The 15,042-nt window shown below is 58.4% G+C and overlaps 1 protein-coding gene across 4 annotated transcripts; it reads right to left on the reverse strand.

The window, feature by feature from the left end:
* Positions 1-7,634: 7,634 nt before the first annotated feature.
* Positions 7,635-12,663, reverse strand: NR4A2 (nuclear receptor subfamily 4 group A member 2). 4 transcript variants are annotated; one of them, XM_041409328.1, is made up of 7 exons: positions 12,527-12,663; positions 11,546-12,411; positions 10,596-10,725; positions 10,351-10,514; positions 9,775-9,977; positions 9,189-9,367; positions 7,635-9,109 (listed from the first exon to the last, which is right to left on the reverse strand). In XM_041409328.1, the coding sequence occupies exons 2-7, from the start codon at positions 12,407-12,409 to the stop codon at positions 8,853-8,855; spliced, it is 1,797 nt and encodes a 598-aa protein (XP_041265262.1). In that variant the 5' UTR covers positions 12,410-12,411; positions 12,527-12,663; the 3' UTR covers positions 7,635-8,852. The 4 variants fall into 4 exon arrangements, with proteins under 4 accessions (XP_041265262.1, XP_041265269.1, XP_041265253.1 ...); XM_041409335.1 differs by lacking the exon at positions 12,527-12,663 and having other exon boundaries at positions 10,426-10,514; positions 11,546-12,495; XM_041409319.1 differs by lacking the exon at positions 12,527-12,663 and having other exon boundaries at positions 11,546-12,495.
* Between the last annotated feature and the right edge of the window lie 2,379 nt (positions 12,664-15,042).

Below are 15,042 nucleotides of genomic sequence, written 5' to 3' on the forward strand. Positions count from 1 at the left end.
CCATTAGGCAAACCATAATTGTGGAAACAGCCTCTGACATGTGAGACTAACTCCTGCCATAGCAGGGAAAACTAAAATTAAAACACAGACGATTGAAGGGAGAGCATTCCCTTTACCCAAGTGTTAAGTCGCTCGATTTAAATCGGGGAAACAAAACTCAGTAAGTCACAGGAAAGGCTTTTTTTCCTCTCCACATCTCTCTAGAGAAAGGACTTTGGGCAGCACGGCAGGTGCTGGTTTGTCCCTGCAGGCGGGATGGGACTGGGGGCTTATTTGGGATGTTTCCCTTATCTGCTGCCTCTGCCCATCCCAGCCCGTCCCGCACCCACTTCTGCCAGGAGAAGTCACACCTTCCAAGGAGCTCCACCTGGGGAAGCACAGCGCAGCAGAGCCCCCGGGGGCCGGGGAGGCAGGGAGCAGCCGGCCGAGCAGGGCTGGCAGCAGCGGCATCCTCCAGCAGCGCTGGCCACTGCAAAGCTCAGCACGCTGCTCCGGGCGGAGGGGCTCGCACACGGAGGCACACACACACACGGGGGAATGCAGAGCCCACCGCAGCCAGCAGCCTGAGCGGGGCTCCCCGCCCTCCTGGGCACTGCCCCGGCTCTGCCCTGCCCCGGCCAGCGGGCTCCTTCCTCCCCAGCATCATCCTCTGCGCCCCACAGCTCTGCGTGCCGCCCTCCTGGACGCTGGCCAAAGCACTGGGGGGGCTCCAGCGCCGCACGCTGCTCCGGGCGGAGGGGCTCCGCACATGGAGGCACACACACACGGGAATGCAGAGCCCACCGCAGCCAGCAGCCTGAGCGGGGCTCCCCGCCCTCCTGGGCACTGCCCCGGCTCTGCCCTGCCCCGGCCAGCGGGCTCCTTCCTCCCCAGCATCATCCTCTGCGCCCCACAGCTCTGCGTGCCGCCCTCCTGGACGCTGGCCAAAGCACTGGGGGGGCTCCAGCGCTGCTCCCCGGGCACAAAGCCCCTCACCCCGAGCCCAGGCCCCGTGCTCAGCGCGGGCTGAGCCCCCCAGGTGCGGCAGGGACCCCCGTGGGGTGCCAGCCCAGCAGGATGGCGCTCGCCCCGCGCTGGGAGCAGGGCTTGGAGCGCCGGCCGTGGTTGGGGACCAGCAGCTGGGGTGAGCCATTCCCAACGCCTTCCTGACAAAAACCCCAGCTTTGGGCGCTCCAGAACGCTTCTCCAGCTTCATGAAGAAACCCTTTTCACAAGACCAACTGCTCCTTTTCGCCATTACTCCTAACACGACTGTTTATGCACAACACACTCACTAGAGACAGCTCTGCGGGCTCATCTCCTCGCTCTCCCTGCGCAGAAAGACTCATCCCTTACCCGTGCCCATCCTGCTGCTCCGAGGAGCCGTGGCTGCATTGCTGCAGCAGGCTCTCCCAGCTGTGCTGGCACCATGCAGCAGCCTCGCAGCACATCTGCTCGGCGCTGCCAACCGCGCCTCGCCGTGCCAAGCCGGGCGGCAGAGCGGGCTGCCTGGCATTTACGGAGCACGGGGGTATCCAGGAGGGATTAGGAGGGCTCTCAAGGTCACTTCTGTTTGCAGCTTGGTTTGAAAACGGGTCTTTTCGAACGCTGAATACAGTGAGTAAAATTGTACATTTCTGCCACGGGCGCTCGTTAACGCTGCCGCCTAAAAATCAGCTCTGCAAGGGGCTCAGGAGCCGGCAGCAAGTGCTCTCCGTGAGCCAGGAGTGCCCACACCTGAACTGCATTTCTCATTGCAATCAGATCCTGAGGAACAGCCACGCACAGAGCTGCTGGCCGAGCAGAATCCGTGGAAAAGCACGTGGCAAAGTGCACCGGAGCTCAACAGGGCAGGGCCGCCCTCGCTGCTGCACTCCAGAGCCCCTGGCTTGGGCAGGCAGGCAGAAACGACCCTGCACGGCCAGGAGAGACAGGGGGGCTCTGCAGGAGAGTGAGCACGGCCTCTCTGCCAGGCACAGGCACCCCAGAGCCGCCCGGCCCTGCTTCTGCAGTCCCTGCCTCGCCCCGAGCGCATCCCCGCCTCTCACTGCGTGCAGTCAGCAGGGCTGCCAAGGCCTCTCAGAGCTGGAAAAGTGCCCAGCCTGCCCCCGTTTGGTTCCTCTTCCCAAGAGGATTTGGTGGGACACTGCCTTGGAATTCCCAGCACGTTCCCATCTGCGTTCCCAGCTCTGGGCCATAATCCAGCCATGACACGGCACCTTCTGCACCAAAAGAAGCAGCACCTGGTTTGCTTTTCCCTTTCCCTAAAGGAAGATCTCCACAGTATTAATCCCTATTAAATATTATTAATAAGCTTGGGAAGGAGCTGGGGCCAGCTGCACGAAGCCAGGATTCCTTGCTGGAAGCACAGAGTCCAGCACAAACAGGTGGGAGTGCTCCCAGGGCTTGCAGAGCCTCTGATCCCTGCAGAAAATGAAGCTGCTCCAGCTCTCCATGACACAGGCACTCCTGGCATTCCAGAGCCAAGGGTTTCTCTGCAGCCCCTGCTTTACTGAACCTGCAGCTTTCTCCCTAAGATGTCTCCAAAGGCAGACAGCAGAGGTTTGGGATTCATTTTAGCACCACCTCACCAACAGCAGGGACTTCCTCCTGGTAACTTTGCCATCAAATCATATTTTGTTTGCAAATCTGTTAAAAATACAACTCTAGCCCAAACGTATTTCATGGAATATGCATTTCTCATCGTGGCCCTGCTGCTCAGTTACAGATGAGGAAAGCATTGTGACCACATGGGCTGCATTTGTTTGTTTCAGGAAATGCAATGAAAGAGAACTGAAAGAATTGTTACATTTTGATAAGTTTCATCTTCAGGAATTAGCACAAAGGATCACTTACAGAGGTTTTCAGGGGAAAAGTCATCAGCATGTGACTTGAAATTAATTTGTAATAGGTCCAAGTGTGTTTTATTGCCCTTCTTTGTGCCCTCTGTTTCACAGGAGATTTTTCATGACATGAATATCATGAATTTGGGGTGCTGTTCTTTGGGGCTCTCCATCATTTATATTTTACAAATATTTCTATAAAATGTTGTGATGCTGTGCTGACCAACCCTGAGTTTCAGCAGTTTGGCTGCAAAATTCATGGCCAGATTCTGGAAGTCGCATCACTCAAAAAATCACATCCATGCTCTCCGGACACATCCAGGGAAATACCCAATTTCACAGAAAAATGGAAATAAGCATACAACGAGAGTCACTTAAGGGCAGCTTTAGGGAAAGGCTGTGTTATTTGAAGAGTGCTGCCCCTTCCCCAAGAATGAAGCCCGGAATGCCCCGAGGCAGCAGCAGCCAGCCCTGACCCCGCAGGCTCCTGCTCTCCTCCCTGCCTCTGCCACCTCTAACACATCAAGGCAGAACTGCCACTCAGGGAGCCACTCTGGGCACTTGGGGGGGCTCAGGATGCTTCTGGGGTGCAGCATCCCGGGCCACGAGGTGCTCTGCAGGGTGGGAGCACCCAGAAAAAGAGTTCCTGCTGTTTGTTCCATCCCTGTGGCACAGCAGCTCTGGCTGGGGTGCTGCAGCTCACTGTGGCACTCGTATGGAACATTAAAATGAAATAATAATTGAAACGTTGGGGTTTTATTTGTAGTAAAATAGATTAGTCAAGAAAAGTAAGCTAAGTAATGTTATTTAGTGTTTATTCACACATGTAAATCCCTGTGTCTTCAGTAAGGCACCCAACAGGCACAAAAAGCTGAGTTTGCCAGTGCTGTAGAGCAGAGCCTTCCTATTAAAGCCATGAATTCAGCCAGAGCATCAGCCCAGCACACACAGCAGCAGCCAGGCCTGCCAAAAGCCACCCCAGTGACCCCCACAGCCAGGCAGGGGCTCCAGAGAAAAGCTGAGACCCCCACGCAAACCCTGGTCAAACCCCACTTCTCCCCACAGGAACATTCGTGTGAATTAAACTCCTCCACACCTCAGCTGCAAGTGAGGAGCTGAGGAGGGAAGGCTGAAGCGACCAAAACGCCTGAGTTTTGCTGTAGAAATTCCCATCCTAACGGTGGTCCCAAAATGACAACTGAGATTTGATTTCTGACAGAGAATTACAAAGATTTGACTGTAAAAACTAGACATTCCCTGACCAGACGAGAGGCCTGTGCAGTGAAAGGTGCTGCTCCAGAGGCAGATTTCCCCCGAGTCCCTCAGCCTGGCACCTTCCCCTGGAGCAGCAAAGGGCAGGCAGGAGCTGCAGCCAGCCCGAGCCTCCTCCCTGGCTCCAGCAGCGCTGTGGCAGCTGCAGGAAGCTCCAGCTGTGCAGGCATCCCTCAGGGACCCGCAGGCCGGGCAGGCTGCTGGGAGCAGAGCACAAATCGCCTCTTCTGTTAAACCAGCTCTCCTGGCCGCCCCGTTAACGTGCTACAATCCCCTCAAAATGCAGTAGCAGACGTGTACTTTCAAATAAGATGAATTTAAAAAACAAACAGACCCACAAAGCTCGAGCTTCTCTGCATGTGCCGCAGCACCGGAGAGGGAAACTCTTCGCTGCTCAGCCAGGGGAGCAGAGACAGGAGGAAATCAGGAAAACAGAGAAAGCACACCATATAGGAAATGTCAAATATGTCAAAACATTCATGAATACCAACATCTCCCTGTGCACCATCCCCAGCTGCAGAGGTTACTCAGGGCTAACGTTTCAGCAAGTGCAGATTATGCAGTGCAGGGGTTTACTTATACATAAAAAATCAGCTACAGGTGCATCCAAGGTGCTTTTCGCATGCAGCCAGTCCGGGGATTTCTCCCACTAAAGAAAAGCCAGGAGGGTAAAACCACATAAAACCTGAATTTCCCAGCTCGGAGCACCCCAGAGGTGAGTTGCTGCCGGCTGCTGCCGGGGCCGTGGCACACAGATGAGGATAATGAGGCGAGGACCGACAGGAGCTGCTGCGGCCGCATTCCCAAAGAGCTCCCAGGCGGGGCAGCTCCCGTCCCCGAGCCGCCAGCTGTGACTTGTGTCAGCCCAGTTGGGTGGCACTGGCAGCTCGACACACCCAGGGCATCATCCCATCGTGCAGACCCTCCGAAAAACGCGGCTGAGATGCAAAGCCGGGCGGGCAGGGTGAGCAGCGCACCCGGCCTGGACCCAGCCCCGGTTCCTTGGGCAGGTTTGGAAATCTCGGCACATTTGGGACAGTCGTGCCTTGCTGTAACCCCCTCGCCCACCCAACAGCGCACCCGGCCTGGACCCACCCCCGGTTCCTTTGGAAATCCCGGCACATTTGGGACAGTCGTGCCTTGCTGTAACCCCCTCGCCCACCCACAGCAGGAGCAGGGAGGTGCCCGGCTCTGGAGAGGAGCAGCAGCGTGACCTCCCGACAGAGCAAACGCGCTCCGCTCTTACACCTCGGAGCAGCGCAGGAGTAACTCCTCACTGAGCACTGCAATCGCGTGAGCCGAGCAGAAAGTTGGGCTCGAATCAGCCCAGCGGGTCGGTAACTAGCCACAAAACCCGGGATTCCGAGGGGACAAACCAGGATGGGTCTGGCTGCTCCTCACACGAGCCCAGCGGAACGAGCAGTAACAAATTCCAGCAGCAGCACACGGCTAAAATAATTAAGATAGCTATTGATCTGGAATATTACAAGCCCGGAGAAGTGAGAGCTTTTCATAAATCCTCCCATTGATACCACCAGTTAAAAACCATTCCTTCAGCTCCCCATTCTGCCTCGAGCTCCCGCTCCCAAGGTTTTTCTCAACGTCTCCACGCAGCGCTCGGCATTTCCTCCTGGCTTTGCTGCCTTGCCAGAGCCTGCGGCAGGCAGGACGGCACGGAGGCTGTGCTCCCCCTCCAGCCCAGCCCCTGGCAGCGCTGCCCCCGTGCCCACCTGGGTGCCCGTGCCCACCTGGGTGTCCGTGCCCGGCCGGGCGGGTCGCTCCGGGCTCGGCTCCTCCGCGGGTCGGGGCAGGAGAGCACCGGGGGAAAAGCCGAGCAGGTGGGAAATGGCCTCCCGGGAAGGGTAAATTCTGCTCTCCCCAGGTGCAGAGGGTTAAACCTGTTAGGAAAGTTGCTGCAAAGGGCGCTGATTAAAGTGGTGGAAGCAGCTGATTTCTGGGAGGAATTGGTAGCAGCTGGGGGAATGTTTAGAGGGGGATCGAGTTGTTAAATTCTTTCTATAAGGAGGCTTTCGTCTTTCTTTTGCATTTTAAACCCCTTCCAGAGCGTAGACATTTACACTTCCATATTTATTTACACATATTTAAAGGATGTCTGTATTCTCCCTATATATTTTGGGCATATCTGTGTTCCATGTGCACTGTTTAGGTTAAAGCCACAACTGCTCCAGCCCCGTGCCCGTGGCGATCCCGAGACCCGGCTCGGGATGGATGGGGCAGCACCCGCCTCTGCCCCAGCCCCGCTCCTCGCCCCCAGCGCCCGCCTGCCGACTTTTATTCCTTCTTACAACTCTTTATTCTCGCAATTTCTCGCCTGACCGAGCCGCGAAGCCCCTTGCCCGGCACACCGGCTCCTCGGGGCTCGCCCGCACCGGGGGCTGCAGAGCCGCGGGTGGCAGATCCCCGGCACCCCGGGACGGGGATGCGGCACCGGGATGGGGCACGGCACTGGACAGGGATGCGGCACCGGGACAGGGATGTGGCTCCTGGGATGCGGGTTCGGGAGGGGGATGCGGCACCGGGATGGGGCACGGCACCGGACAGGGATGCGGCTCCTGGGATGCGGGTCCGGGAGGGGGATGCGGCACCGGGATGGGGCACGGCACTGGACAGGGATGCGGCACCGGGACAGGGATGCGGCTCCTGGGATGCGGGTCCGGGAGGGGGATGCGGCACCGGGACGAGGATGCGGCTCCGGGATGCTGCCCGCCAGCTGCGGGGAGAGGCTGCCCCTCACCCGTGTCCGTGGGGTTTGGGGCTCCGCGGGACGCGTGGCACAGAGGAGCAAAACCGATCCCGGCCGTGCCTCCCCCGTGATCCCGGCCGTGCCTCCCGAGGCGGGAGGCTGAAGTTCCGTGCCCCCCCGGACGAACCAGCGGAGTTTGGGTTCCTCCTCCTCCCTCTCCACGCGCGGGACCCCCGTGAGCGCATCCCGGTCCCGCCGCGGCCGCGGTGTTGGTACCCCCGAGCTCGGTGCCGGTGCCCCGAACACGGTACCGGCGCCGTGTTCGTGTTCCCGACCCGAAGCTTGGCAGGAGCCCGGCGGGGCTTTGGGGGCAGCGCTCCCGGCCCCCCGCGCTGCCCGTCCTGCCCCCGAGCCCCTCCGCGGCTGGGGAATTAAATTCCACCACGAAAGGAGTTTTCCTGAGGAATTATCCCCCCCGAGGAAGGGACGAACGCCGGCGCGGGATGGGGGAGAGAGGGATGGACGGCGCGGGATGCGGGTCCTGGATGCGGCGGGGACCGAGCGTGGTGAATCCCGGGGAAGGACCAACCTCCGAGCCGCGGCTCTTCCTCCTCTTCCTCGCGCGGAGCCGGCGGCAGCGAGCGGGAGCGGCCCCGGCCGTCGCCGCTCCGGGATCGCCGCACGGACAGAGGCTTTTGTCCCCTGGGTGCGGCGCGGGCTGGCGGAGGAGCTTCGCACTTCGGCAGAAAGGAGACGAAATTCGATTCGTTTACATGTTTTATTGTTGTAAACATTAAAATTGTCTTTCTCAAAGAAAGAGTTCTCGGGAGAAAAAATAATAATAATAATAATTATAATAATAATAATAATAATCCGCGTTTCTAACTGTCGTACACCATATTAAAAAAAGGCAGCGACTTTCCCGTGTGCCAAACCGGGGTATACAAAGAAAAATACTACAGAATATGGCAATATTAAAAATATTACTCGAACATAAAATAATATATTAACCGACAATTTTTAGACATAAAAAAACAAAAAACAAATGGAACAAAACAAACCAAGAATTCAAAGTGCTCAGTAATTTCCAGGGAGTTACGTATAGTATAAGCACTCTGGAAACAGTCAAAAGCTGCTGCATGCAAGATCTGTTTAGCTTTAGACAACAAAATAATCAAGATATAAACTTCTTCTTTAATCAACATCAACAGTACATACAACACTTACAAACAAGGGGTGTCGGGCGGTGTTTACAAACACTATGTGTCCCTTTGGGGGGGATTCCGGGGGTAACACTTGTGCCCACCTATTTTACAATTGAGAAAATGTTTGAAGCTTAGATAACTACCAGTCTTTATAAAAGCTACCAGACTACATAGTGTCTGAAATACTATTTATAGAATATAGACATTACTGAAATAGCAAGTGCCTATAACATTGTCACCCTGGAATCGTCATGCTTCCCTGGTATGGACAGATTGGGCTTTCTTTTTATTTTTTTTTTTAATTCTCCTCTTTTTAAATTTTTTTTTTCCCAAACATATCTAGCTTTTATTTTTGATTCTTTTTTTTTTTTTTTAGAATTATTTTCCACGTTTCATCATAAATAGGCACAGAAGAAATTTTTTTTTTTTTTTTTTAAAAGCCAAACATCTGATAAATTTACAAGCCTTCGCCTTCATTAATGCCACACCACCCACGGCACGTTTGGGGTTTGGGTGTGTTACAGCTTTCTTTTGCTGCAGAAAACTTTAGGAGGGTGAGGCTCGTGGGCCGCCTCAACGCTTGGTCTGTCACCGCTTGCCTTTCGCGCCAAAGTCCTCAATAACAAACTCATTTAGAAGCCGATAATAAAAAGTTTATACCATGGTATTTGTGTGGTCCGTGAGCTGCATCCGTGACGCCCCAGAGCCAAAACGCCCATCGCGTTCTGCCTGCAGGAGTTGCAACTCTGGCTGGGTGGGAGCTGGCACCCAGGGGTGCTGCTCTGGGCCCAGACCAGCTCCCCTTCAGGCAGGTGGAGCTTCTCCTCGGGTCAGCGTGAGGGAAGAGTCTTAGAAAGGTAAAGTGTCCAGGAAAAGTTTGTCGATTATTGCTGGCGGTGGCACCAAATCCTCCAGTTTCAGGTAGAAAATGCGCTGCAGCCCCTGCGTGCAAAGCGTGCGGAGTTCGGGGAGCTTCCCCAAGAGTTTGGACAAATAGTTGGGGCGATTCAGCCCCCCGTTGTTGAAAGTCACGTGGTCTTTGAGACAATTTACAATCTTGTTCTGGAGCTCTTCCACCCTCTTGGGTTCCTTAAGCCCGTGCCTCTCTGCAAAGAGAAGGGTGCGGGAGGTGAGGGGCCTGGCGCCAGGAGGGAGGCAAGGGGGGCAAGGAGGGGGGACACCCACCTGTCACCATGGCCAGGGCAGCGATGCAGGAGAAGGCAGAGATGTCGATGTTCATGTTCTGCAAGTTGGAGGAGAACTCCACGATGGAATCGATCCACTCCCCGAAGCCACGGATGCACTGCAACCGGTGCAGGACCACGCCGTTGCAGAAGATCAGCTTCCCCTCCACGGGGTTGGACCTGGAAGGAAGGGGACAACCCCAGAATGAACTGGTGGATGGATGAGAGAGGGGGGAAAATCAGAAAGAGAAAACGGAGGAAAGGAAAGAAAAAGACAAAAGATAAGAGTAGGACAAAATACAAAATATAAGAGTAAAGAAAGAGAGAATGAGCGAAAGAAAGAATGAAAGACAGGGACAGAAAGATAAAATAGAGAAGAGGGAATGAAAGAGAAAAGAACAAGAGAGAACAGGAAAGAAACAAAAAAAAATAATAAGAAAGGAGATGATGGGGGAGAAAATCTAAACAACTAATTACTTGAGGAGCAATAAATGAAGGATTTAAGAGGCACCTAATTACCGAGGAGCTAATAAAATGCAGAGCAGCGGACCTTGAAAGGGTCTTGTTCCCTGCCCGCCCCCGCTCACCTGTACGCCAGCCGCAGCACGAAGAGCTCCAGGAAGGCGGACTCGAAGAGCAGGTCCTGGTCCGTTTTGGGGAGGTCAGTGAAGCCGGGGATTTTTTCCGCCCACCCTCGGATGATCTCCATGGAGCCGGTCAGGAGATCGTAGAACTGCTGGATGTGCTGGGTGTCGTCACCGCTCAGCTGGTAGTCGGGGTTAGCCTGGAACTGGAAATTCATTTGAAAAAACACTTAATGAGGTTCTCTAAAGTCTACAACCCGTGAAATTGCTCACCCCGTCCCCGGCCGGGGAGCGGGCTGGGATAACAATTAAAGCTCTCTCTGACCGGTGAGGAAATTAGACGTTCCGGGGGCAATTAATTCCATTAGGAGCGGCGCTCCGAGGCCGCCGCTCTGCGTGCGCGGGGGGCGCGATCCCGGCGGGGCCGGGCCGGGCCGGGCCTNNNCCGGGGGGGGCCGGGCGGAGCCGAGCCGAGCCCCGGGCGGCCCGGCGTGTCCCCCCGCAGCAGCAGCGGGGCCGGCGGCCCCCCCTCCCCGGGCGGCGGCGGCGGGGACCCTCCGCGAGCTCGGTGCCGCTTACCCGGGAATAGTCCAGGCTGGTCATAGCCGGGTTGGAGTCGACATGGGCTCTCACCAGCGCACTGATCAGACTCACCGGGGGAGAGGGGGGAGAAGGCTCCTGGGGGCTCTTCGGTTTGGACGGCAAGCGGCCCCGCCGGCCTTTGAGGCTGTCTGTGCGCACCACTGCAAGAGACAGGGGGTCAGCCCGGCGCCCGGACACGGGGACGCGCGGACGCACGGACGCACGGACACACGGACACTCACCCTCCTTGACCATGCCGACGGCCAGGCACTTCTGGAAGCGGCAGTACTGGCAGCGGTTGCGGCGGCGCTTGTCCACGGGGCAGTTCTTGTTGGCCAGGCACACGTACTTGGCGTTCTTCTGCACCGTGCGCTGCGGGCCGGCAGCGGGTCAGCGCCCCTGCCCCTGCCCCTGCCGCCTCCCCCCTTGCTCTGCTGTTGCCTTTCCCCCCCCTTTATTTTCCTTTCCGTTTTTTCGCTTTGTTTCCTTCGCTTTCCCCTTCGTTTTCTGTTCCCGCTTTCATTTTATTCCCCTTTATTTTCCTTTTTTTTTTTATCTTTACTTCTTTTTTTTTTTACCTTTATATCCCTTCCCCTTTTTTTTCCTTTATTATCTTCTCCCTTTAAAATTTTTCCTTTGTTATTTCCTTTTTTCCCTTTTTTTCTTCTGCCTTTTAAGATTCATTTTCTTTTCCCTTTATTTCCTTTCCCCTTTTCCCTCTTAATTTTTATTTCCTTTCCCCTTTTTCCCTCTTAATTTTTATTTCCTTTCCCCTTTTTCCCTCTTAATTTTTATTTCCTTTCCCCTTTTTCCCTCTTAATTTTTATTTCCTTTCCTAACAGGAGAAAATTGACAGCGTTAACATCCAAGCTAACCTCGCAGCTCCTAGCCGTGTTTTATATGCCAAGAGGAGGCAAAGAGACGCTCGGTAAATACAAATCCGTGGGCATTCATATTATTTACATCCCTTGGAGACCTCCCTCTATTTAAAATGATAAGATTATTCAATCAGGATGGTGAAATAAAGAGATCACTTAATTTCACCGCGGGGAATTCTGTTCCACACGGTTAGCTCAGACGCGGTTCTCTGTCCTAACCCATTTCCATCCGCGGGCTGCCGGCCCCGCGGGCTCCCCCCGCCGCTCCCAGCCCCTCCGCCCGGCCCGGCCCGGCACGGCCCGGCCCCGCTCACCTTGAAGAAACCCTTGCAGCCCTCGCAGGTGCGCACGCCGTAGTGCTGGCAGGCCGCGTTGTCGCCGCACACGGCGCAGAGCCCCTCGTTGGACGGCGAGCCCCGGGAGGGCGGCGAGGGCACCTGGCTGTCCAGCAGCTGCGGCGGGTGGCCCAGCTGCAGCCCGGGAAAAGCCACGGAGGGCTGCTTGCGGATGGAGCCGGGCACGGCGAAGGGCTGCCCGTCCACGCCGTGGTGCGGCCCCGCGGGCTCGGCGCCCATGGGGACGTGCAGGGCGCCGTCGAAGCGCATCTGGCAGCTGGACACGGGCGTGCCCGGCGGGGACTGCTTGAAGGAGAACAGGGACAGGCGGGACACGGGGGTTTTGCGCTGCTCGATCATGTGCGTGGTGGCCACGTAGTTGGGGTGGAAGTTGTGCAGGGAGCCGGGGTCGTCCCACACGGGGCCGTGCTGCACCTGGAAGCCGGGCGTGGAGGGGGTCGGGGGCGACGAGGGCTTGTAGTAGACGGAGCCCGAGTGGGACATCATCTCCTCGGACTGGGGGGGCAGGTGGCCGTGCTGCTGGTAGCCGTGCATCTGAATGTCTTCCACCTTAATGGAGGACTGCTGTCCGGACAGGGGCATTTGGTACAAGCAGGGGGGCTTCACGTCGTAGCTCGTGTTGTAGTTGTCCATAAAGGTACTGAAGCTGGGGAGAGAAGTGGTGGCGGTGATTTCGGTGTTGGTGAGGTCCATGCTAAACTTGACGAACTCCGGAGTTAGGAAATCGGAGCTGTATTCTCCCGAGGAGTGGTAGCTGTAGCTCTGGGAGGCCGGGCTGGCTCCTTGAGGCGAGGACCCATACTGAGCCTGAACACAGGGCATGGCTGCAAACGAAACAGCGGCAGCTAGGCTCGGCCCGCGCCCCGCGCCCGCCGCCGAGCGCCGGGAGCCCCCTGCCCCGCCGGGGCTGCGGGGGCCGCGGGCACGGAGCGCACCAACCTTCAGCCGGGGGAGCGGCGTGCTCGGGGCAGCCGAGGGCGGACAGCGTCGGAGCGCGGCGGGCAGCGAGGAGTCCGCGGGGTCAGAGCGCGGCGGCGGCTCCAGCCTGCCCGGCGCGACGGCACACAGCGACACACGGAGCGGCCGGCGAGCGGACGGACACACCGACACACGGACCCGCCGATCGGGCAGCAGGGGCGTGGGACTGACACACAAACCCGCGGGTGCGGGGACAGACACACGGACCCGGGGCGGGGAAACAGGCGCACGGACCCGCCGGTCAGCCAGCCCCGGCGGGGAACTGACACACGGACGCGCCGGTGGAAGGACAGACACGCGGAGGCGCCGGCTCTGGGGGAGCCCCGGGCTGCGGGAGCGGCGGGGAGCAGGGCCGCCCCGCGCCCTGGAGCAGCGGGTTTGCGCTCGGCTGGGGCTGCTCTCTCGGTAAGCGGGCGGGAGGCTCCCCGCGGGCGGGCTGTCACCGGCACCGGCTGCCAGGCTCCCTTTCCGGCAGGGCAGAGCCGCGGCGCGTCCCTCGGGAGAGCGGGCGGGCGAGGCGCGGGTGACGGCCAGCCCCGGGGCGCTCCTCGGGTCCGGGGACCCGCCGGCAGGTGGGACGGCACGGCACGGCACGGCACGGCACGGCACGGCACGGCACGGCACGGCACGGGGGCGCATCCCTTGCCTCGCGCGCGGGAGGCGGGCCGGGCCGGGCCGGGCACTCACCGGGGGGCGGAGCGCGCATCCAAGAGCGGGCGGGCGGAGCGGCGGCGGCGGCGGCGCGGGCGGCCGGACTGTGCCCGCCCGCAATGTGCCTTTGTTTATGTGGCCGCGGCCGCCGCCGACCAACGTGCGCTGGTGAGTTTCCCAGCGGTGACGTCACGCGGAGGGGCGCGCCCCGGCCACGCGCGGGGCGGGGGCGTGGTCTCGTTTGCATAGAGGGCGGTGCCGCCCCCGCCCCCCCCCGCGCGCGTCACCGTGACGCGAACCCCGGAATAGCGCGCGCGACCCCGGGATGGGGACAGAGCGGGAATGGGAGAGAGCGGGAATGGGAGAGAGCGGGAATGGGAGAGAGCGGGAATGGGAGAGAGCGGGAATGGGAGAGAGCGGGAATGGGAGAGAGCGGGAATGGGAGAGAGCGGGAATGGGAGAGAGCGGGAATGGGAGAGAGCGGGAATGGGAGAGAGCGGGAATGGGAGAGAGCGGGAATGGGAGAGAGCGGGAATGGGAGAGAGCGGGAATGGGAGAGAGCGGGAATGGGAGAGAGCGGGAATGGGAGAGAGCGGGAATGGGAGAGAGCGGGAATGGGAGAGAGCGGGAATGGGAGAGAGCGGGAATGGGAGAGAGCGGGAATGGGAGAGAGCGGGAATGGGAGAGAGCGGGAATGGGAGAGAGCGGGAATGGGAGAGAGCGGGAATGGGAGAGAGCGGGAATGGGAGAGAGCGGGAATGGGAGAGAGCGGGAATGGGAGAGAGCGGGAATGGGAGAGAGCGGGAATGGGAGAGAGCGGGAATGGGAGAGAGCGGGAATGGGAGAGAGCGGGAATGGGAGAGAGCGGGAATGGGAGAGAGCGGGAATGGGAGAGAGCGGGAATGGGAGAGAGCGGGAATGGGAGAGAGCGGGAATGGGAGAGAGCGGGAATGGGAGAGAGCGGGAATGGGAGAGAGCGGGAATGGGAGAGAGCGGGAATGGGAGAGAGCGGGAATGGGAGAGAGCGGGAATGGGAGAGAGCGGGAATGGGAGAGAGCGGGAATGGGAGAGAGCGGGAATGGGAGAGAGCGGGAATGGGAGAGAGCGGGAATGGGAGAGAGCGGGAATGGGAGAGAGCGGGAATGGGAGAGAGCGGGAATGGGAGAGAGCGGGAATGGGAGAGAGCGGGAATGGGAGAGAGCGGGAATGGGAGAGAGCGGGAATGGGAGAGAGCGGGAATGGGAGAGAGCGGGAATGGGAGAGAGCGGGAATGGGAGAGAGCGGGAATGGGAGAGAGCGGGAATGGGAGAGAGCGGGAATGGGAGAGAGCGGGAATGGGAGAGAGCGGGAATGGGAGAGAGCGGGAATGGGAGAGAGCGGGAATGGGAGAGAGCGGGAATGGGAGAGAGCGGGAATGGGAGAGAGCGGGAATGGGAGAGAGCGGGAATGGGAGAGAGCGGGAATGGGAGAGAGCGGGAATGGGAGAGAGCGGGAATGGGAGAGAGCGGGAATGGGAGAGAGCGGGAATGGGAGAGAGCGGGAATGGGAGAGAGCGGGAATGGGAGAGAGCGGGAATGGGAGAGAGCGGGAATGGGAGAGAGCGGGAATGGGACAGAGCAGGGATGGGAGAGAACCGGGATGGGACAGAGCTGGGATGGGACAGAGCCGGGAATGGGACAGAGCCAGGCCGAGGCCACAAAAGGAGTGCAATGCACGCCTGCTTCCACTGCCCACCTGGAATTTAATCTGTTTTATTTTATTTGTACTTTATTTTATCATTAACTTTATTTTATTTTATTTTATTTTATTTTATTATCTTTCTTTTG

Source organism: Onychostruthus taczanowskii, unplaced genomic scaffold (genome assembly GCF_017590055.1).
Source record: "Onychostruthus taczanowskii isolate IOZ18803 unplaced genomic scaffold, ASM1759005v1 scaffold10, whole genome shotgun sequence".
In the NCBI taxonomy this organism is placed as follows: domain Eukaryota; kingdom Metazoa; phylum Chordata; class Aves; order Passeriformes; family Passeridae; genus Onychostruthus; species Onychostruthus taczanowskii.

What these genes read in the sequence shown, in the direction of transcription:
- NR4A2 (XM_041409328.1), bottom strand. Translation starts at nt 12,409, where the DNA reads ATGCCCTGTGTTCAGGCTCAGTATGGGTCCTCGCCTCAAGGAGCCAGC. An exon ending in CGTCGGCATGGTCAAGGAGG is followed by an intron (nt 10,515 to 10,595) that starts GTGAGTGTCCGT and finishes TGTCTCTTGCAG; the next exon opens with TGGTGCGCACAGACAGCCTC. An exon ending in TGCCCTGGCCATGGTGACAG is followed by an intron (nt 9,110 to 9,188) that starts GTGGGTGTCCCC and finishes TTCTCTTTGCAG; the next exon opens with AGAGGCACGGGCTTAAGGAA.